The following is a 22,020-nucleotide window of genomic DNA, read 5'->3' as shown; positions in this document are numbered from 1 at the left end:
CGCCACAACCACTGCGCCTGAATTCTAGGGCCTGGGGGCTGTGGCTGCTGGAGCCCCCCCACCCCGAAGCCTCTGCCCCCCAAGGAGAAAAGCCGCTGCAATGAGAGGCCCAGCACCACAACCAGAGCAGCCCCTGCTCGCTGCAACGAGAGAAAAGCCATGCAGCTACGAAGACCCAACACAGCCAAAAATACACAAATAAACAAAATAAACTAGGGCTCTGTCCACTTACGAAGGCCAACTTCTGCCTTTAAAGACAGGTTTATCTGTTTCTGCTTTCTTCAATAACTAAAACAGTGTCTTCAACTCCCATTATCCTCTGCGAATTATTTTTATATAGTGATACACAATAATCTGATTAACTCCCTATGCAGATGTGTTTGGAGCTTACAGAATAAGTAAAATGTTCAAAATACATTCTTATTTGGGGGTACTTAAATTTGGCGTGCTAAATATCATGTTTTGTATCTTGAATATGTAACTAGGTTATGGTTAGGCTTTTCCAAAGTAAAGAGCTACTTATTTTGATTCATTTTGCAAAATTTTCACCCCAATTTATTAAAAGTTCACTGTGTGCAGGGCATTGTACTGTAGCATATTGTTGGAAGAACAAAGGGAACATTTAGACTTGATCTCTGTCTTCCTGGAATTTAGACAATGAATGGTAGAATCACAGACTTATGCACACTCCAGTGCCTCCAACAATAACTGTTGACTTTTTATTTGTAATCAGAGAATCCAGGCAGTGGAAAACTAGGTTTTTCCTGGGTTTACGAGAACTGAACCAAAGTGGAAAATGTTATTTGCTTTAACGAAATAATTTCGTCTTATGCAACATAACATTCTGTCAATCAAGCAAATAAAGAAAGAAAGCCTTATTTATAAAGTTGCCTGCTTCTGATTTCATTCTGTTGCTTCTTGGGCTCCAAGAGGGAAAAAAAGAAATGAAGATTTTCTTGCTCTGTATTTTTCTAATTTTATGTGGTACCTCAGCCTGGGCGAAAGATAAGCATTATTACATTGGAATTATTGAAACAGCTTGGAACTATGCCTCTGACCATGGGGGAAAGAAACTTATTTCGGTTGACACGTAAGTCATTGCTTTTTCTTGTTTGTAGACCAAATCTAAATTATCAATTAAAAAATAAAGAAAATACGATGAAATATTTCTTTAATTTGCTATATACAAAAACTGAAAAATATGGACTTGAAACTCTGGACACTGATAAATCTCTAATTCCTGGGATTTTGTTTGGTTTTGGGGATGCTGCCTTATTCCTTCCCACTTGGTCCTGAGGAGCTGTGTGGGTTTCTTTTTACCCCTTCTGGTTGTTACATCTCCCATCAGGGTTCAGTCTCTTTATCTATGCAGAAGTTCTTTCATCCAAAGAATGACTGTAAAATTTTCTGTGTACTATTCCATTTCTGATTACTGCCAGTAAAAATTAAAGGCTTCTTTAATCCTCCAAAAAAACATTTATTTTATATATCAAATACAATCTTAATGTGACTCCACCTAATACCTGTTGGATGACTCTGGACAGATAATTACATTCGTCTTTCTCAGATTCAGCATCCCAATCTGTTGACAAAGACAATAGGAATACTTCGTAGGGCTGTTTAAAGAGTGGGTGCGTGGAAAGCTCTTCTAACAGTGCTGGGCACGTCATTCATGTGCAAAAATACTGTGTAACTTAAAGGTTTTCTTTAAGGTTTTCTTTCTTAAAGGTTTTCTTTGTTTCAGTTGAAAAGTCCCTTATTTCAAGGCATATTCATCACACAAAAAAACCAGTTCTCCTTGAAGATTTTTGTAATGGAAGATTATCTATATGAAGGTCATCACTTTTAATAATGTTAATTAGACATTTAACACCAAATTAAAATTTGTTACTCAAACCCATATTCATTACATTTAAAGATGTATTTTAATGGTGAAAGTGTATTTTAATGGTGATAAATGTATTTTAATACTGATACTTAAAAATGCATGTTAATGGTGACAAATGAGCCCAATGACCATTTGCTACTAATACTGTATCTTTAAAAAATAGCTTAAAAAGTATACCAAATTTCGTAATGTTGACTCTGTTGATGGGTATACATTATTCTCATTAATTTTATGTATGTTCAAAGTTTTTCAAAGTAAAAAAAATAAATAAATGCATAGATGATAATACCTAATTGTTATTACTTTAGTAATAATCAGTGAGGAACTAAAAATAACTGTTGTAAATAAAACTAGTATATTTTGCAACTATATTTTTAAAATATTCATTTATTTGACTTTGTTGGGTCTTAGTTGCAGCATGTGGGATCTAGTTCCCCATCCGAGGATCAAACCTGGGACCCTGCATGGGGGTCACAGAGTCTTAGCCACTGGACCAGCAGGAAGGTCCCTGCAGTTGTTTTTTAAGCTTGGTTTTGAGCTAGTGTTCTCTTCTTTTGGAGATGACATATTCTCAGGCTTCACAAGAGCCATTATTTTGTATGACTTCAGCATTTTCCCTAACTAAACAATTATACATGGTTTTTAATAGGAAATCTAGACACATTTTTTGAAAAGGTCAGATACATTAGGAAAAAAAAAATACTGTCATACAGTCCTACTCCATGCCCTCACCCATCTTGCTGCCATTATTCATGGTCAAAAACCCAATCAGTTTTATTGCGCATCAGCCAAGTGCTAGACATTGCCCTGACGATACTTTACCAAAGTCTCTAATTCTAGAAGTTTAGAAGAGAAAAGGACTTTGGTAAGAATTTTTTTGCAGGGAGTGAAGAGAACTTTTTTTTAAATAGCCTAGCACCCTGTGTGTGCTGGGGGTTATATAACATTGGCTCAAGCACCTCCTTTTGCTTCAGCACCAGCCTACAGTTGTGCAAACTCTAGATGGCACTGCTCACTCTGTGATATTTTTTAATATAGCAGAACAGCAAATATTGACTAGACCTGCAGCCAATTTTGCCAATACTATGCTAATGTTTTTGTATAGATAAGTTTAGGTGGCAACTTTCTGCTGCTTATTTGCATCAGATTTGCAGAATGTCCAGCTGCTAATACATTCAGCCTTCTGTAACAAAATACACCAGAGAGGATAGCTTAGCAACAACAGAAATCCCTTTCTCACAGCTCAAGATGCTGGGAAGTTCAAGGTGCCAACATGGTCATGTTCTAGTAAGATCTCTCTTCCGGGTTCATAGCCTTTTCACTGTGTCCTCACTTGGTGGAAGGGACTAGGAATGTCTTCGGAGCCTCTTCTACAGAACTGCCTTATAAGAAGGTACTTACTCCATTCATGAGAGCCCCACCCTCATGACCTAAGCACCTCCCAAAGACCTCATCTCCTAATATCATCACATTAGGGATTAGGATTTCAACATATAGTGGGGGGGTGGGGGGTGGGTAGGACATAAATATGCCAAAGGATGATGTGATATAACCAGATACGATTATTGACACTCATCATGTGAAGGCTAAAAAGGGGTGCATATAAATAGGCTGAGAAACAGGTTGAAAGTGGTCAAGATGGTTGTTAGGCAGAGAATTATATTTAAGCCGCTGTTGACCTTGAAGATCTGGAACAAGGAAGAGGAATGTATGTATGGAGATGGCAGAAACTCCATCTGCTAAATTCACTGGTGATCACTAGAATCTAGAATTTGGAAACACCAAAATATTTCTTAATAAATGAAAACTAATGAATAAAAGGTGTGTAGGAAGCTAGACAAAATTATAGGCTGTGTTGTCAAAATTTCCCCTTGCTTCTAGTGTGGAGAGATTTACACCGTAGAATAAATCAGAAGATAGAGTGAAATAAGAAAAGTCAGTTTATGGACTTATACATCAGTTAGTGGAACAGGAAACATTGGCAGATAGAAAGGAGAAAATGTGTGGTTTCTTTTAACTAGGAAAACAAGAGTTCACTTCTTTTTATTCTATCAGAAGTATTTATTTCTAGTAGGGTAAGTTCAGTTTGGTCACTCAGTCGTGTCCGACTCTTTGCAACCCCATGGACTGCAGCACACCAGGCTTCCCTGTCCATCACCAACTCCCAGAGTTTACTTAAACTCATGTCCATCAAGTCGGTGATGCCATCCAACCATCTCATCCTCTGTTGTCCCCTCCTCTCCTGCCTTCAATCTTTCCCAGCATCAGGGTCTTTTCCAATGAGTCAGTTCTCCGCATCAGGTGGCCAAAGTATTGGAGTTTCAGCTACAGCATCAGTCTTTCCAATGCATATTCAGGACTGATTTCCTTTAGGATAGACTAGTTGGATTTCCTTGCAATCCAAGGGACTCTCAAGAGTCTTCTCCAACACCACAGCTCAAAAGCATTAATTTCTTTGGTGCTCGGCTTTCTTTATAGTCCAACTCTCACATCCACATACAACTACTGCAAAAACCATTGCTTTGACTAGATGGACCTTTGTTGGCAAAGTAATGTCTCTGCTTTTTAATATGCCGTCTAGGTTGGTCATAGCTTTTCTATGGGGTGAGGTAGAAAGTAATTTCCTTATATTTATCAGTGCCTTATCTGTCACTTTAACACTCCAATAAACTGTTAAAGATCTGTGAAATATATTTTCTGCTCCTAAGTTGAAGTGAAAGTTAAAGTGTTAATCGCTTTAGTAGTGCCCGACTCTTCGTGACCCCATGGACTATTATAGCCCGCCAGCCTCCTCTGTTTAGGAATAAGTTAATTGCGTTTAAGGGCTTCCCTGGTGGCTAAGACGGTAAAGAATCCACCTGCAATGAGGGAGACCTGGGTTTGATTTCTGGGTTGGGGAGATTCCCTGGAAGAGGGCATGGCAACCCACTCCAATATTCTTGCCTGGAGAATCCCCATGGACAGAGGAGCCTGGCAGGCTACGGCCCACGGGGTCACAAAGAGCCAGATACCACTGGGCGACTAAGCACGAGAATAAAAAGGGCTTCCCTGGTGGCTCAGTGGGTAAGCAATCTGCTTGCAATGCAGGAGACAAACTGAAGTGAAGGAGACCCAGGTTTGATTCCTGGGTCAGGAGGATCCCCTGGAGAAGGAAATGGCAACCCGCTCCAGTATTCTTGCCTGGGAAATCTCATGGACAGAGGAGCCTGGCGGGCTACAATCCATGGGGTCGCAAGAGTGAGACACAGCTTAGCAACTAAACTACCACCCCCACCAAGAATAAAAGACACACATGTAAAAACAATCAGCAAGGCAATACTGTGATCTGGGCCCTGGTAGACACTAATTCAATGTGTACCGATTTTGTTGGCTACATAGTAGCAATAAGTAACAAGTAACAAGCAATAAGTCCAGTTTTCTTCAGGGTACTTCCTTCTCCTGGTGACCTATAGGAAGCTAGAAGGAAGTGAAAAATTCCTTAAACAGAACTATCATAAAACCCTTTTACACTAACTTCAGAGGCTCTTACTCGGGCTTGCTGATTTTAAGTACAGTTCTTGCAAACATTGTTAAACCCAGTTTTCCAGCCCATTGTAGGCTTGAGAAATAAATCAGAAATACGACAGTGAAGATGTCATCATAAGCAGACTAGATGACCAAGAAAAAAATGAAAGCCCAAATTTTGACCAAATAGAGAACACACTAACAACATTGCACTCTATGATATAATCACAGGTGTTATAATATTGGGTGATTAGGGTACCGTAACCATTCAGTAAATGTTTATATTTACTATTATTATCATAACAGAAGTTGAATTTTTCCCAGTACACGCTGTTTAAAAAAACAAGGATGCAGACAAAACATTTTTAAAGAAAAAAGCTTGCACAGAGGCATTCATTTTACCTCTTTCAAAACGGTCTTAAATTTTTAAATGATTCTTAAAGAAGTAAAATTATGAGCTAAAGTTATCTGGAAGTCACTTATGGTGACTTATATTCCGAGGCTGCCAAATAAAAAGTAGTAAGCAAAATCTGGCGTGGTATAAACATTTCACATAAGACAGTCCATGTGCAGAAGCTAATGAAGTAATTACACCATTTCACCCTTTTCAAGCTCTACAATTTATTATCACAATTGCCCTTTTTCCCCAAGAACATATCCAAAAGAGGGCTAACACCTCGATAGAATTTTCATGCTGTGCTAGTGAAGCCAGGCTAGTTAGAACCTATAGCTTACTCAAGTATGTGCTATATAAACTCAGGTTGAGTCTTTGCCTACCAGTTATTTTTTGACTTTTCTTTGTGATTCCTGTTGTGTAGTAGGCAGAGTTTTTTTAATTGCCCCCAAAGACATCCTAACCTAAAATTCCAGAACCAGTGAATATAATGATATATCACTCTCATGGTTTATGTTATATTCAATGATACAGTTGACTTTAAACTAGGGACATGATGTGGGTGGGCCTAGTCTAAAGCAGAGAATTCTTTAGTGGAAGAGGAGGAAGTCAGAGAGATTCAAAGAGGTTTGAGGGGGAGTCAACAAACTGTTGCTGACTTGGAGATGAAAGAAGTCACTTTGGAAGGAACACAAGTGGCCTTAAAGAACTGGGAGAAGTCTTCAGCTGTGAGCTAGCAAAGAAGCAGGAATTTCAGTCCTATAACCACAAGGAACTGAATTCTGCCAGTGACCTGAGTGAGCTTGGCAGCGGACTTCTCCACAGAGCCTCCAGACAAGCACTCGGCCAAGCCAACACCTTGGTGTCAGCTGCGATAACCTGAGCAGAGAATCCAGTCATGCCATGCCAGACTGCTGACCCATGGAGCCGTGAAATTAATAAATGGGTGCTGCTTTAAGCTGCTTTGTGGCCATTTGTTATGCAGCAATAGAAAACTAATACACTATGTCTCAATTAATGAAGCCAAGAATCCAGAGACTTTTCACACATATTACCCACACTTTAGTAACCATGTCTAAGCATAAACCAAGACCTCCTTGAGTGCATTCTGAATTTATGGGAGGGAGTAGCATTATTACTGTTTTACTAAGACAGTGTAAAAATTGTTTTAATTACCCTACCATTAAAAACTCACTTCTGGGTCCAAAAATTAGAGGAATTGCTATAGGATTATAGGGCTTCCCTGGTGGCTCAGCTGGTAAAGAATTTGCCTGCAATACAGGAGACCCAAGTTCAGTCCCCTGGAGAAGGAAATGACTACCTATTCCAGTATTCTTTTCCTGGGAAATCCCATGGTCAGAGGAGCCTGGAAGGCTATACAGTCCACGGGGTCACAGAGTCAGACATGAATGAGGGATTAACACTTTCACTTTCACTATAGAATTATAAGAACTGGGGAAGCTAAAAAAGAAGGATGTGATTACTGAGAGGGGGGCGTATCTGTTGAAATGAAATACAACAGCTTATCACAATTGCCAACAGAAAGAACAACAATTAATGTGAATCATTTGCTCGGGTCAAAGAACAACCATAATACATCCCTTTGACTGGATATCTGACTGGCAAACTTCCTGCAAGCTTCCAGTAACTGACCCTTTGTCCCCAAAGCTGTGTTCTTGATGTTAAATAGACATTCCCTAATGACCCTTTGATGTGTCTTTGGAGACAGAGCATAAACAAACAGACCTCCCCCAAGTTATCACATTATGTGAAATATTTACCAATTTGCTTAAGACTTAATTTTGTTTCAGAAAAAAAGACAAGATGGGAAACACATTTTGCACATTGCTATGTGTATACAAGAAATCGAAATGTTAAAGTTCCTGAATAGATTATAAATTCAGATCAGTTTTTTTTAAAGTGTTTTTCATCACCCCGCCCCCCACCTCCAAAAAAATCTTTGTATACACAAAACTAATCCCAAAGCTTAGGCAATACTCCTCCTATTTCAGGAAATAATGAATGCAGGAGAATTTCAGTGCAATGAAATCATTTTGACAAAGTCCACTGCAGTTTATTGAAGTGAAATGTGACATATTCCTTAATGCTTCAGAGGCACATTTAGGAAATATAAATACACATTGTATCTAAAGGAAGCCTCAAGAATTTGAGGGCTATTTTCAAACTCAGGCTTTATTTAAAATGTGGATCAGGCTTCCCTGGTGGCTCAGTGGTAAAGAATCCACCTGCCAATGCTGGGGATGCAGGTTCAATGCCTGGGTCAGGAAGAACCCCTGAAGAAGTAAATGGCAACCCACTCCAGTACTCTTGCCTGGAGAATCCCACGGACAGAGAAGCCTGGCGGGCTACAGCCTGTGGGATCGCAAAAGAGTCGGACATGACATAGTAAATAAAACAGCAAGATGTGGATCAGCAGGGCATGGTGGAACACAGATTAGAATCTCCATTTAAATATCATTGAAGGTGAATCCCTTAGATCCATAGACTCTGGTGAAAGTTTTCCCCTAGGCTTAGACAGGTCTGTGTGAGACCGAGTGGCCCTGCTCTGATGTGACCCGAGAGGAATTCCAGCTTTGAGCTACAAGCTTCCCAGCTGCCAGTGTGTGCCTGGCTGAACTGCCCTCTTCCTGACCTCCTCTCAGCAAGGTGGACTGGAAGAATCTGTCTTTAACCTCAGTGGCCTTCAGTGCTTTGGAATTTTGCAGTTGTTACAACATCTATTCATTAAGATCACTTCTGTCTGTACTAATGGGCAGTTTGGGGGGATGAAGTCACACCCCTTCTCATTGCTTTTTAATGTGCTCAAAGTCTCTCAGAGCTTTTCTCAACCTTTTTTTTTTTTTCTTGGTTTGTTTTAACAAAATGGAAATTGCAACAATTAGAAAATGAAAACAAATATGACGAATGACAGCCTAAGCTTGGGTTTGCCATATTGGTTATAAAAGACGTAACTTTACTTTTCTAACTTCCAGTTTGGCCCTTCTCCCACCAGTATAGGGGAAAGGGACTCCCACCTCACTCATTTTTCAGTGAACACAGTGAGAATCCCAGGGCTGAGACAATCCGGAATGGCAACTATAAGGTGCTCATTGCAGAAGCTCTCTGGTCAATCCAGAGCATGGGGCTCTGCCATTTTCAAAATCTGTTCCTGCTGCCCAAATGCAGCCCAAAGACCCTTCTTACTGGTCCCCTCCCTCAAGCTCAATCTGGTACCTCCACGCCATCATGCCAGGAGAGATCTGGCCACGACCAGAACCAGCCACCTTTCTGTCTCAAGGCATGCAGGAAGCCCACTGCCTCTGAGATTGGGCAGCTTTCTCCCCCGGCACCTGGAGCCTGCCCTACGCAGGTTGCCCATGAGCACAGAGAGGCACCAGAACACACAGGGTTTATTTGTTAGTAAATGCAGATGCCTGAACTCCACCCCAGCAGCATAGAAGCAGAATCAATGGGGCTGGAGCCTAGGAACTTGGCATTTATCAAGGTCTGCAACAGATTCCTACACATGTGAACATTTAAGAAACACTAGGCCAGAGCCTTGGATTTAAAAAATAAAAACAGGCCTTTAAACTCTGCAACAAAGACCAGAACTCCCACACACGTTCTGCTCTTGTCTTGAAAAAAATAAAATAAAGGAAAAATATCCCTGACTTTCCAATGAGCTTACCATTGAGAAAACAAGCCTAAGTTGATTCATTGGTCAGGTTATACAGCCTCACAAGGGTTGAGTGGAAAATAGTAAGGCACCAAAAGTCACTGAGATCAAAGCAGGCAACACTCACACACACAAACATAAACTCTAGATCATCAGCCAGAATGTTGGCATTTTTTATTCTAGTGGAAGAGACCTCAAGTGTGGAGGGGCTGCCAAAGTCCAGGTTTTAAGTGGGTTCTCCTGAACAGCTAGAAGCCATTGCCCACAGATAGATCCCACTGACCTATCCCGGCTTCCATTAAAGACAATAACTTAAGAATCAGTTCAAAAGTTTTAATATCAAGCTCAATTTCTTTCTTTTCCTTTCTTTTCTTCTCTTTTTTTTTCCTGGCTACTATTCACTTTGCTGATATTTTCAGGAAAGTTATAAGCAACTATTAATCAGCCACTAACCAGAATATAAACTTTTAATGTTCAAGTACTTGTGCTAGCAAGGGATTAAAAAAACCACAGGGGTAATTTGAAATCAAAGGTAATTAAAAAACCCATAAACATTACATGCATTGATTCCAACTTTGATTTAGTTTTGCTCAAAGAAATTAAAACAATAGCATTACCTTAGCATTATTAGTTTTGCTTTATGGAAAAAAACATATACACACAATTTGACATCTCACACATCCAGGTTTATTGCTTGTAAACTCAAGTTTTCTTCATGACTGAAATAGGTGCACAAGAAGTGAGGAATGTCTTAGCTTTATTTTACATTTCACTTAAATTTTATATTCTATGCCATAAGGTCTATGTGCTTTACCATTAAAATCTTGTAAGAAATACTCTGGTAAGATGTATTATATTTTTATGGAGCACTCACACATGGTCGTCTGCCATATAGCTAATGTAGGACACCTCACATTATTAATGTGGCGAAATGCCAGGTCTCCTCTTCATTTTTTGGAGGCATCCTTACAACAACAGCACACATTTAATATGATGTGGTCATTCATTTCTCTTTCATTGTAATGTTATCCCTGGAAATGACGGCTTCTAATAAGGTTGTGTTCTTTTCCTTTGCAGGGAACATTCCAATATCTATCTTCAAAATGGCCCCGATAGAATCGGAAGCGTTTACAAGAAGGCTGTGTACATTCAGTTCACAGATGAAAACTTCAGGACTGTTATAGAAAAACCTGCCTGGTTAGGGTTTTTAGGCCCTATTATCAAAGCTGAAACTGGAGATAAAGTTTATGTACATCTGAAAAACTTTGCCTCTAGGCCTTATACATTTCATGCCCATGGAATAACTTACTATAAGGAGCATGAAGGTCAGTTCAGCTCAAAACCTTGCTAGAATTCTCTTCCTTTTCAGTAGGGGTATTTTTTAGCTTCCAAGATTATGGGCTTTCCTCCTGGATGAGACCTGTCACAATGTTCTGTAGCTCTGAACTATTTTATGAATCAGTGTTTTGGGTCATCCTGTGCTTCTCTCGGTTCTGCTTGCTTGTGAGGAGTGTGAATGTGATCGGATTTCTGGGTGAACTCACAGAGTGAGAGTCAGAGAGAGCTGGACTTCCCACACCTTTCCAGATAAATAGTCAGACTAAGAGAAATAGGCAGTGTTCATTAGAGCCCGGAAAAGGCAAAAATCCTGAAGGAAGAAACAGGACTCAAGACGGGGACTGTCTGTCTCTAAAGTTCCTCCATGTGAACCTGCTGTAGGAATTGCCACCTTCCATCCTAACTGTCCCGGCCAAGGCAGCACCGTCGTCTCCCACGGTAACCAAAGAGTGCACACGGCTGGATGATCCTGGGGTCATACCGGAGACACAGTGAACCGAAAGGTCACTAGACTATAGGGCTTGGAATCCTTAAAGATGGTACGGGAAGAACAAAGACTAGATTTGGCGCCTGTGATCTCATTCTTAGTAGATGGTGACGGTAATGATGGTGATGATGGCGATAATGGTGATGATGATGGTGATGAAAATGATGACAGGAGATGATGTTTTATTGTGGTTAAAAGCAAGGACTTCAAAATTAATGGACCAGTGTTTGAGTGCAGCATTGGTTTTTACTTGGCTCAATAACCTTGGACAAGTTACTTAAATTCTCTATGCTTCAGTTTTCTCATCTATAAAATAGGAACAGCGAGAGTATATAATAAGAACTCTATAAATGTCAGTTATTAGAAAAAATGCTGAGGCCATGCTACAGTTCATGGGAATTATAAGGATCAAGCTTGGAAATCAGGATAAAATTCATCCTAACTAATTATTGGCTTTGTATTTAAAAGAGGGATTGCTTTACAAGCTGAATGTTTTGATCTTTTATATATTTATGTGTTTTTCTGAACAAAATAATTATATTCATAGCATAAAAGTTTACTGCCATCTTATTTTTTACAATTTCATGTTATATTAGGATATAAATAATTTTTACAGATGATCATTGTGTTGTGGCTATGTTAGAAGCAAAAAGAGTACTTATCTTTCAGAGACACATGCTCAGTTATTTATAAATGAAATGACATGAGTCAGGGGCTCATTTTAGAATAGTTCACTGATGATGGGGATTAGAGTGGGTGAGAGTGTAGACGAAACAAGATTGGCCTTGAGCTGATCACCAGTAAAGCTGAGATTTTGGGCACATGGGAGTTCATCATATTATTCTCTTAATTTTTGCATATGTTTGGAAAAATACAAAATTAAAGTAAAAATTAAAACAATTCCATGGTTATTTCACAGGCAAAAATCTGATATACAAGAAGCTTCAAATTATAGGAGAGGGTAGCCATTTTGCTCTTCCATACCATAACCCCAGGGCAAAAACATTTTTTTGTTTTTGTTTTTTAAATACAATTGTATTGCATTTTAATGTGACCCTAATTCTGAACTCTCAGAAAAAGCGTTTTTTTTTTAATTGCAAACCCAAAGTCACTATGGGGCTTCCCAGTGGGCGCAGTGGTAAAGAAGCTACTTGCCGATGATGGAGATGGGAAGATCCTCTGGAGAAGGTAATGGTGACCCACTCCAGTATTCTTGCCTGGAGAATTCCATAGACAGAGGAGCCTGGCAGGCAGGCTACAGTCCATGGGGTCTCGAAGAGTCAGACATGACTGAGCACCCAAAAGTCACTGATCCTGACTCATCTATTACTGCTTCTTGAAAACTCAGTCAAGTATAAAAAAGTGACATTTTCTGTGAAACTTCCAGACCTTGTTGCCATTAGCCTCTTATTCTTCTGTGCTCAAGGAGAACATCACTGCATTCCCAAGGGGATACATACTAGACATTGAATAAATGTTTGCTGAATGAATTAACAGACCATCTATTTTTTTCTTTTAAGTTCAAACACATTCAAATTCAACCTGTCATTCCATTGCATGTCGTTTCCTAGGGGCCATTTACCCTGATAACACCACAGGTTTGCAAAAAGCAGATGACAAAGTACAGCCAGGTGAAGAGTGTATGTACATATTGCACGCCAACCCAGAACAAGGTCCTGGCGAGGAAGACAGCAACTGCGTGACCCGGATTTACCATTCCCACATTGACGCTCCAAAAGACATCGCCTCGGGACTCATTGGGCCTTTAATACACTGCAAAAAAGGTACATTTTCTCATTATTAGTCACAATAAATTACCCAAGACAGAGGACAGGGAGGTTTATTCTTTAAATATACATTGAGTATTCTGTGTTATGACTGAGTGGGGAAGATAGAGGCATGGTGAGTCTAGAAAAAAAGAATGGAAGGGCAGGCAAGGTAAGGAGGAAAAGGCGTGCGTGGAGCGACATTTAGGTTACCGAACATAAATTCCCTAAATATTTCCAAGTCTATAAAACAGGAACGACTGGTCCAGATTTCTGGTCTGTTAGGACAATAAATACTAAAATTGTTTAAAACTATATGAATCACATGCTAAAATTCATGCTAAAAATTAAGTTCTACTGAAATAGTAATTTTCACTTCAGGTTCTCTGGATGAAGAAAAAGAAAAAAATATTGACAAAGAGTTTGTGGTAATGTTTTCCGTGGTGGATGAAAATCTCAGCTGGTACCTAGAAGAAAACATTAAAACCTACTGCTCTGAACCAGAGAAGGTTGAAAAAGATAATGAAGACTTCCAGGAGAGTAACAGAATGTATTGTAAGATTACACAGGATCTGTTAACTTTATCTTATTTTTCTCAGTCCATGAATTATGCTAAGCTTATTCCCTTACAAGAATAAGTAGTATATTCTAATCTATGCTCTTGGTAACAAAGCATATTGGATGTGCAAATTGGTATTCAGCAAAGCAGGCCCAATCAAAACTCTAAGCCAGGTAAAGCCAGATACATCAAACCATTTCAAAACTAATAAGGATAAATCATTATCAGTTATGGTTAAATATATATGTGTGTTATATCTACATATTTTTATTCTCCCAACTCCTTCTAAAAATTAAAGCTGCCTAAAATTATTAAATTATATTGTAAAGCATTGCACTGTAGTTAAGAAAATAGTTCAAACCACTAATTCTAAAAGGTATTTCTTTTACATACATATTATCCCTCAGTACCACCCCCAACTTTGCATCATTTTTCACTACATTTTAGCTCACTTCATTTCTTCTAAAAATGCTTTCTTTACTGCCTAGGCTTCTCCTTAATTCTCAGACACAAAATAGTAGGTTTAGTAAGATAGTCTATCACTTAGAATTTGCATTAAATTTCAAATCCCTTAATACCAACTAGACCAATACGTGTAGATTTTTGTTTGTGTTTAGCTTTTTAAAAGTAGCTCTTATGCAGAAGCTGAGAATGCAATAATAACTGCACTATCAAAGCAGAAAAATAAACAAATTAAACACAGGACAGATTTTTGTTTCCAACTTCTGCTTATTTCTGGCTTGAAGATCCACTTTCCATACTTTAATCCAGTCTCTGCTCTGTGCTAAGCAAAATAGATGTTAGAGACTCAAACTTCCAGTCTGGCTAAGCCTGGTTTGGTATCCCTGTTGCATTTGGTTCACTCACAGTACTTCCCAGAACTGATTTCTGCTTTAACTCTAGGACCTCCCAGTTTAAACAATGACTCGAAGTTTTTTGAAAGAATCTCAGGCCATCCTGCTTTTGACCTTTTAGATCTTTTCCTCCTTCACATTTCTTCCAATTTTGTCTTTTAAGTTTAAAAAAAAAAGTTCCCTTTGTATTCTTATTGAAAAAGCAATTCACATCACTGTAGAAAATTGGAAAAGTTCTGATAAACACGAAAACTTTGACATCATCCATACTGCCACTACCAACATGATGCATGGTTGATTCATAAATAAGCATGTCTTTTTTACATTTACTATATATGCATGTGCATTTATATGTATGTATGCATGCACACATTTGTATCTGCAAATATACACATGAACATACCAAGGTGTATAGTTTATAATAAGGAGAGCAAGTAGGTTTCATCTTCAGTGTTGTGTTCATGTGCTAATACTGTGTTGACAGAAAACCTGAGGCTGACTTCAGGTCCAAAATGAAGAGTGCTGTGATTGGTTAATAATGTCTGGTGCAGGTACAGAAGGGGAGAATAGTGACATGTGTACCAGGTATTTTCCGTCTCAAACTGATTTTATTTTTGTAGCGGTAACTATCAATAATCCGGGCACCAATATATGTTAGTCACCGTCTCTGCTCTTGACTTACAGCTGTGAACGGATGTGCTTTTGGAAGTCTCCCAGGACTCTCCATGTGTGCTGAGGACAGAGTGAAGTGGTATCTGTTTGGTATGGGCAATGAAATTGACGTGCACGCAGCTTTCTTCCACGGGCAAGTGTTGACCAGCAAGAACTACCGTGTTGATACAATCAATCTCTTTCCTGCCACCCTCTTTGATGCTTTGATGGTGGCTCAGAGCCCTGGGCAATGGCTGCTTAGCTGTCAGAATCTAAACCATCTGAAAGGTAAGGCACCTTTACCTGAAACTGTCAGTTGAGAAAAGAGACACGTCTCAGTTACAGTATTAACGGGGTGACTATTGGAAATTAGAATCTAAAAGCTAAATCTCTTTGGAATGATCTGAGCTTTGAGTTGTTAATTTTATTCCTCTGACAGTGTGGATCATACTGTAATTTTTTTAAAAAGCAAAGACTGGAGCAATTATAAAGTAATTAAAACTGAAAATACGTTAATTTTTGGAAAAGAAAAATTGGTCCTGGTGTATAGTCCTACCGTGAAAGTAAAATGCTGCTTATAGCTACTCAGATTTGTAAAACATACAATGTTTTAAACACCAGAAGATGTGTATATTGGTGCTGAAAAGTAACTTGTGTTTTGACTTGATTCTGTTAAATACAACCAGCTTTGTTCTTTATGAGTCCAGCTATTCCTTGGTTTTACATGCTAAATCTCCCTTCCATCTCTTTAATATAAGGAAAAGAAATATACCCAGTTGTTGAAAAATATTAGTTTGTAATATCGGTTTCCTGAAGAAATTAGATCTGATGTGGGTCTTTGAGTAGGTTACTTTGAACTTCAGATATAATCTCATTCATCCAAGGTGACCTTGGCTGCAGCAGGCCCAGGGGCATAACCATTTTATCTAAGCAAGCGATAAAAATACATGACCACTCTATTCTTCCTCCTCCATCCCATCATATCCATTAAAATATGACAAAGCTTCTCTTCACCATTTATTTTTTCTCATTAAAGCATTATCTATTTCAATGCTGACTCACTGATAACATAAAAGAGTGAGGGGTTCCTGGCAGGAATGCCTGGATTCCAGTGATTAGGACTCTGCCATTTCACAGAAGAGGGTGAGGGTTCAATCCCTGGCCAGGGAACTGAGATCCCACAAACCACATGACATAGCCAAAGAGAACCCAGTGAAATAAAATAGTGAAAGTGCATTTCCCCCCATACCGCTTATCCACTAATGTGTCCTATTTTTTTTCTCATCAAAAGATCGTCATAGGGAAATCCCACTGAAGTTCGTTCCACATTTTTGAAAACACAAGTAACACCTCTTCTCTGTGCCATAGACGCTTTCTTTTACTGCTTGAATTTTCCATGAATGATTCATTTACCGCTGTTTACTTGTTCATAGTGTTGTTTCTAGCTGTTTATTTCTTCATTTTCTATCATTTCACCGGCAGCGTTGATAAGGCAATAGGAGAGATAACAATGGCTTCATTAAACAGTGGCTCCTCTGTGTGGTTTTCAGCTGGTTTGCAGGCCTTCTTCTTGGTACAAGACTGTAAGAAGCCTTCATCCGAGGGCAATATCCATGGCAAACATGTTAGACACTACTACATCGCTGCTGAAGAAGTCACATGGAATTATGCCCCCTCCGGTATAGACGCCTTCACCAAAGAAAGTTTAAGCACACCGGGAAGGTAATTCAGAAAAAAAATGATGTTATTTCAAAATATGCCTCCTCCTCAAAAAGTCATAAAAGGCTATTCAGCAATTAAAATTTTAACTGGTACTTGAAACTGAGTAACTAGACTGCTAAATAATTATTGAGGTGTTTGGTAGTGAATCCAAGTTGGAGAAATAGGACTTCTGAGTCCATGAAAAAGAATAGAAAAGTTGTCAGATGCTCAAGAAAATCCTCAGAAAATGCTGAAAACAAGATCAATTTGTTAGCTTTCCATTCCTGAAGCCAGCCTTGTATAATCTAGCAGCACTGGGTATGTTCACAAGGTCGTATAATCCTCAGCACCGTGACTCCCAGAACTTTGCCATCATTTCAAGTAGAAATTCTGTTCAACAGGAGCTGAGCTCTGCCCAAGCTTGTGGCTTCTGAAGCAGAGACTTAAGTCCCTGCGGCACTGACAGCCAGATATAATGACTCCCTACCCTGTATCTCCAGCCCAGAGGCTCTTACACACGGCAGATTTGCATTCAGAACCGCTCAGTGGACGCCCCACTTGGGTGAGGCCCTCTCCACATCAACGTGTCCAAGCCCGAACTCTCTGTCTTCCCAGTTCTGAGCTTGCTCCTCTACACGAATGGAATTGCCATTCATCCATCACTCAGATCCCAAGGCCTGAGCGTCACCCTTGACTCCTTCCCTCCTCCACCAGCCCCTCCCTCTCTCATCAAACGCTGCCTCATTATGCCCTAGATATCTCAGGAAGTCTGTTTGCATCTCCCCAACTTCTTTGCTTGTACCTCTGAAGTCATCACTACCCTCAGCGAGATTTTAAAAGAAGCCTGCTGATGTGGCTCCCTACCACGGTCTTCCAGCTGCTTAAGGAATCCACCTAACACACTCATCCTTTTTTAAAAATTTACACATATATATTATATATATACACATTTAGCATGTGGGATCTTACAGTTTCCTTACCAGGGATCAAACCCACACACGCTGCATTGGACGTACAGAGTCTTAAGCACTGGACCACCAGGCACATCCCATAAAACACTAATCCTTAATGCGTGCATGTTTCAAAGCCCTGAGATGTCCTGAGACCTTAGCTAGGTCCTCCCACCCACCCCCCATCTCTCTGAGCCTACTTCTCCACGCCTCTGTCTTATCCTGTGTGCTGTGGTCCTGCCCTACTTCACAAGACACGCTATGCTCACTGTCTTCTCTGAGCCTTCCCATCACAAAGAGCTGTTCCCTCTTTGTAAACGCCTGCCCCATCCTCCCCGCCACACACATTCCATCTTTTTAATGCCACTTCTCCTCTGGCTAATTCTTAAAATCTCTTCCTTCGGAAAGCCTTTGAGACCTCCCCCCACCCCCTCCATAACTCCAGGAGAAATGTTTCATAACATCCTGCGCTTGTTACATGTTGTTACATTGAACAGTCTGTAATCTGTCTTCTGGGACAGATGCCAAGTCCATGTGGACAACGACAGGTCCATTTGCTTACGGGTCTGTCATCGTCATCTGACAGGGCTCCTGGCACAGAGCCGGTGTTCAGTACATCTGTGTACGGAGGAAGAGATGCATGGGGCAGCTTTGTTCGGTCAGATGCCTTTCTGAGATTTAATTTCGTCATCTGTAAAATGAAGAGAGTGGGGAGGGATTGATCAAGCTGGCAGAAGAGTAGGACCTGGAGCTCACCTCCTCGCACAAATACATCCAAAACATGTCAAGACGTGCAATGATTCTCACCAAACACCTGCCGAATGTGGCAGAGGACCTCAGACTTCTGACAGGGCAAGAAAACCCACATAACTGGGCAGGACAAATGAAGGAGAGAGAGGGAGAGAAAGGGACTGGGGCAGGATCTGGGCCCCTCGGAGCGAGCTGTGGGAGAAGAAAGGTTCCTGCACCCTGGACGTCCCCTCACTGGCGGGACAGAGAGGGGGCTTCGCCTCAGAGGAAAGCGCAACAGCCGGTTTGCAGAAGGAAAAATGGACAGTCCTGGCCCTGAGCGCCCCTGCCTGAGAGGCCCGATGCAGACGGGGGCTGCGTGCTGAAGCTCAGGCTTCGGAGGTCACCCCAGGGAGAGAACTGGGGTGGCCGCGCTGGAGACAGCCTGCAGGGGCTGGAGCGTGATGTGAGCGAGAGCGTAGCGCGCGATTGTCGGGGCTGCAAGCGGGGAGGGGTGGGGCCCCCAGGGGAGCATCTTTCCCTGCGTGCCATCAGGCGATGGGGCACAGCGAAGGATCCCAGGAGAGCTGGCGGGCCGCCGCACCCGCACGCCCCCTCAAGGGGGAGATGGGGGCACAGCCTGGGGAAAGAGGCAGAAGGCATCCAAACTCAAAGCAGTCCTTGGGCCAAAAAATATTAAACCCACACGAGCTACACGGGGCGCTTCTGCATTTGCACAGCTTTCCATGACGATGGTAGATAACTGTTTCTCCTAAACTCAGAGTGAGAGAAATAAAGTGCAACGAAGAAGTGGAGGAACCACTTCCAGTTAAAAGACCAAGAGAAACTGTAAAATGGGGAGAATAATACCAGTTTTGTTGCATCGTCCTGTGAGTTTCAGACAATAAATGAACGTTTCTGAGTGCTGACGTGCAATAAACAGTAGTTACTCTGTTTAACTACTTTATTTATTTAAAAGATTCTATTGTAGGACAAGTTATTAACTGTCAGGGGTCGACATGGATCCTCTTGAAATTTTTTTTCACTTCACTTGAAAAAAAAAATTAAATCTCTGTGCCACGAATCTCCATCCCCAATCTTAACATCTTTCTACAGAATGCCTAGTACTATCTGCTTGTTTGAGTATTTGGCAAATCATGGGTAATAATTCTAAGCCTTGGTCAGAACTTTTCAATTAGTATCCTGTGTGACCACTGGGCTCTGTTCTGCTCTCAGCTCCAGAATTAAACCCTTTCTCTTTTGGCAGTGCTTCAGAGGCATTTTTTGAACAGGGTCCTACAAGAATTGGAGGCTCGTATAAAAAGCTGGTTTATCGTGAGTACACAGATGCCTCCTTCTCTAAGCAAAAAGAGAGAGGCCCTGAAGAGGAACATCTTGGCATCCTGGGTAAGTCTGCACAGAACACATAAGCGCTAAAGTAATCTTGGGCTTTCCCGGTGGCTCAGCGGTAAAGAATCTGCCTGCCAATGCAGGAGATGCAGGTTCTGTCTCTGGGTTGGGAAGACCCTCCGGTGAAGGAAATGGCAACCCACTCCAGTATTCTTGCTTAGAGAATCCCATGGACAGAGGGGGCTACAGTCCATGGGGCCACAAAAGAGTCAGGCACAACTTAGCGATTAAACAACAACAATGTACTCTTCCTCTGAACTACAACCAACTTAAGGAAGAACAGAAGCCTCAGAACCTGAAGCCTGATTGCTACATATAAACTATTCATGGAGGGGTGAACATCAATAAAATGCAGTCGCCAATCACTTTCCCAAATGTAAATGTATCATAGTCAATCTTCAACCTGAAAAGCCAGGCCGACTTCAGCTGAATGTCTTTTTCCTTTCTTCAAAGAGGTAAGGGGTGACTTTGTTTTAATAGACAGCAAAGCCATTAGCTTCTGCTTTTAGTTAAAGGTACATTCCCTTAGAAATAAAATCCAGCTACTAATGAATGAGACAGTTTGGTTTGTTTTAGAGCCTCCTCCTCCCCAGGCAGAACCCAGAGATCTCTTCTTGCCAAGGCACATGGGCAGAAGAGCAAGCGCATGGACTCAGACTGTCCTCGCGGTCTGTCCTCACCTGTTAGCTGTGTGACCTTTGAAATACTCCCCTCTCTGGGCCTGTTCCCTTTCTATAAAATGAGAAAGACAGTAACAACAACTGTCCCTACCTCATAAAGCAGTCACAAGGATTAAATGCGTTAATTCACATAAACACTCAGAAGAACACATAGGAAACTCTCGACAAATGTCGTTTTATTTATTACATAAAATACTTGTGTACTATATATGTGTTTTTATTCTTTATTTAGTAATAATATTAATTTTGGTGATGAAAAATACACAACAGTGTTGCTTCTCACATCCAAGACAAATTTAACTTACCCGCTTTGGGTGGCCAATGTTTATGGCATTCTCCTGGCTCTTGGGACCAAATAACACACGTCTGGTCCACAGGAAACTAGGATGAGGAGAGAGCAGGTACTGAGTAGTTTTACAGATGTGTGAAGCTTGTCAACTGACTTGGTTAAACATGGTAACAAATTTCATTACTTGAAGTTAACTCAAAAGACCCTTCTCGAGGTGGGAGGGGGGATCGGGATGGGGAATACGTGTAACTCTATGGCTGATTCATATCAATGTATGACAAAACCCACTGAAATGTTGTGAAGTAATTAGCCTCCAACTAAAAAAAAAAACAAACAAAAAACCCTTCTCATCTCTTTCTAGACTCCCCATGTCGAATTGATAATGGACTTTTAAAAAAACCAAGCTTTCCATTTGCCACAATAAGCATGTTGCTTCCAGAGGTTCTTTGTGGAGGACAAGACAGAGAAATCAACTGTCTTCTGTATTCTGTAGGTTAGATATCAGGGAGGATAATAGCTCTCTCTTCATCCCTAGGTCCCGTCATTTCCGCAGAGGTGGGAGACACCATCAGAGTCACCTTCCATAACAAAGCAGCACACCCCCTCAGTATTGAACCCATCGGAGTGAGAGTTGACAAGAGCAACGAGGGTACATACTATTCGCCCAGTGGAAGTGAGTACAACATTCGGTAATCAAGCAGTAATGTTTACAACCCACTGTGCCGGTCACCCCAGGAAAACGACCCTGAAAAAACCAAAGGCAGGAACTTCTGAGGAATCCTCTCATGTACCATCCTCCGGCATCCTGCCAGGAAGCAAGTCAATCTCTTCTCCTACCATTTGCGGTTGGTTTGTGGAATTCTGTCCTATCTCAATTGGGTGATTATTGACAATACTGAAAGTAACTTACTTGGATTGTATCAATCACACATTTCCAGAGTTCTATTTGGGTGACTGCTAAATTTGAAAAAATATTCTTGCGGTTATAAGGTTAGACATACATTTTAGAATGTTTTAAAAATATAAAAAGTTGTAGCCAAAAATAATATCCATAGTTCTATAGCCAACCACTAGTACATTTTTGTGTAAGTCCTTCACTCTTCCATCTGTGCACACAATATTTTGATATAATTTATTTAAATAT

The 22,020-nt window shown here is 40.6% G+C and overlaps 1 protein-coding gene across 2 annotated transcripts in view; it reads left to right on the top strand.

Moving 5' to 3' along the window:
* Positions 1–746: 746 nt before the first annotated feature.
* The window catches only part of LOC122675427 (ceruloplasmin), a 56,834-nt gene continuing 35,560 nt past the window's right edge, over positions 747–22,020 (top strand). Inside the window, exons 1-8 of one of the 2 annotated variants that reach the window (XM_043874187.1) lie at positions 747–1,090; positions 10,540–10,787; positions 12,859–13,071; positions 13,435–13,608; positions 15,151–15,405; positions 16,668–16,839; positions 19,765–19,904; positions 21,412–21,549. In XM_043874187.1, coding sequence (XP_043730122.1) covers positions 945–1,090; positions 10,540–10,787; positions 12,859–13,071; positions 13,435–13,608; positions 15,151–15,405; positions 16,668–16,839; positions 19,765–19,904; positions 21,412–21,549 — 1,486 coding nt within the window. In that variant the 5' untranslated portion in view covers positions 747–944. The remainder of the gene's footprint in view (positions 1,091–10,539; positions 10,788–12,858; positions 13,072–13,434; positions 13,609–15,150; positions 15,406–16,667; positions 16,840–19,764; positions 19,905–21,411; positions 21,550–22,020) is intronic. The other variant, XM_043874189.1, reaches the window with a different exon arrangement.

This window comes from Cervus elaphus, chromosome 19 (genome assembly GCF_910594005.1).
Source record: "Cervus elaphus chromosome 19, mCerEla1.1, whole genome shotgun sequence".
NCBI classification, from domain to species: domain Eukaryota; kingdom Metazoa; phylum Chordata; class Mammalia; order Artiodactyla; family Cervidae; genus Cervus; species Cervus elaphus.
This window is presented reverse-complemented; position numbering and strand designations above follow the sequence as displayed.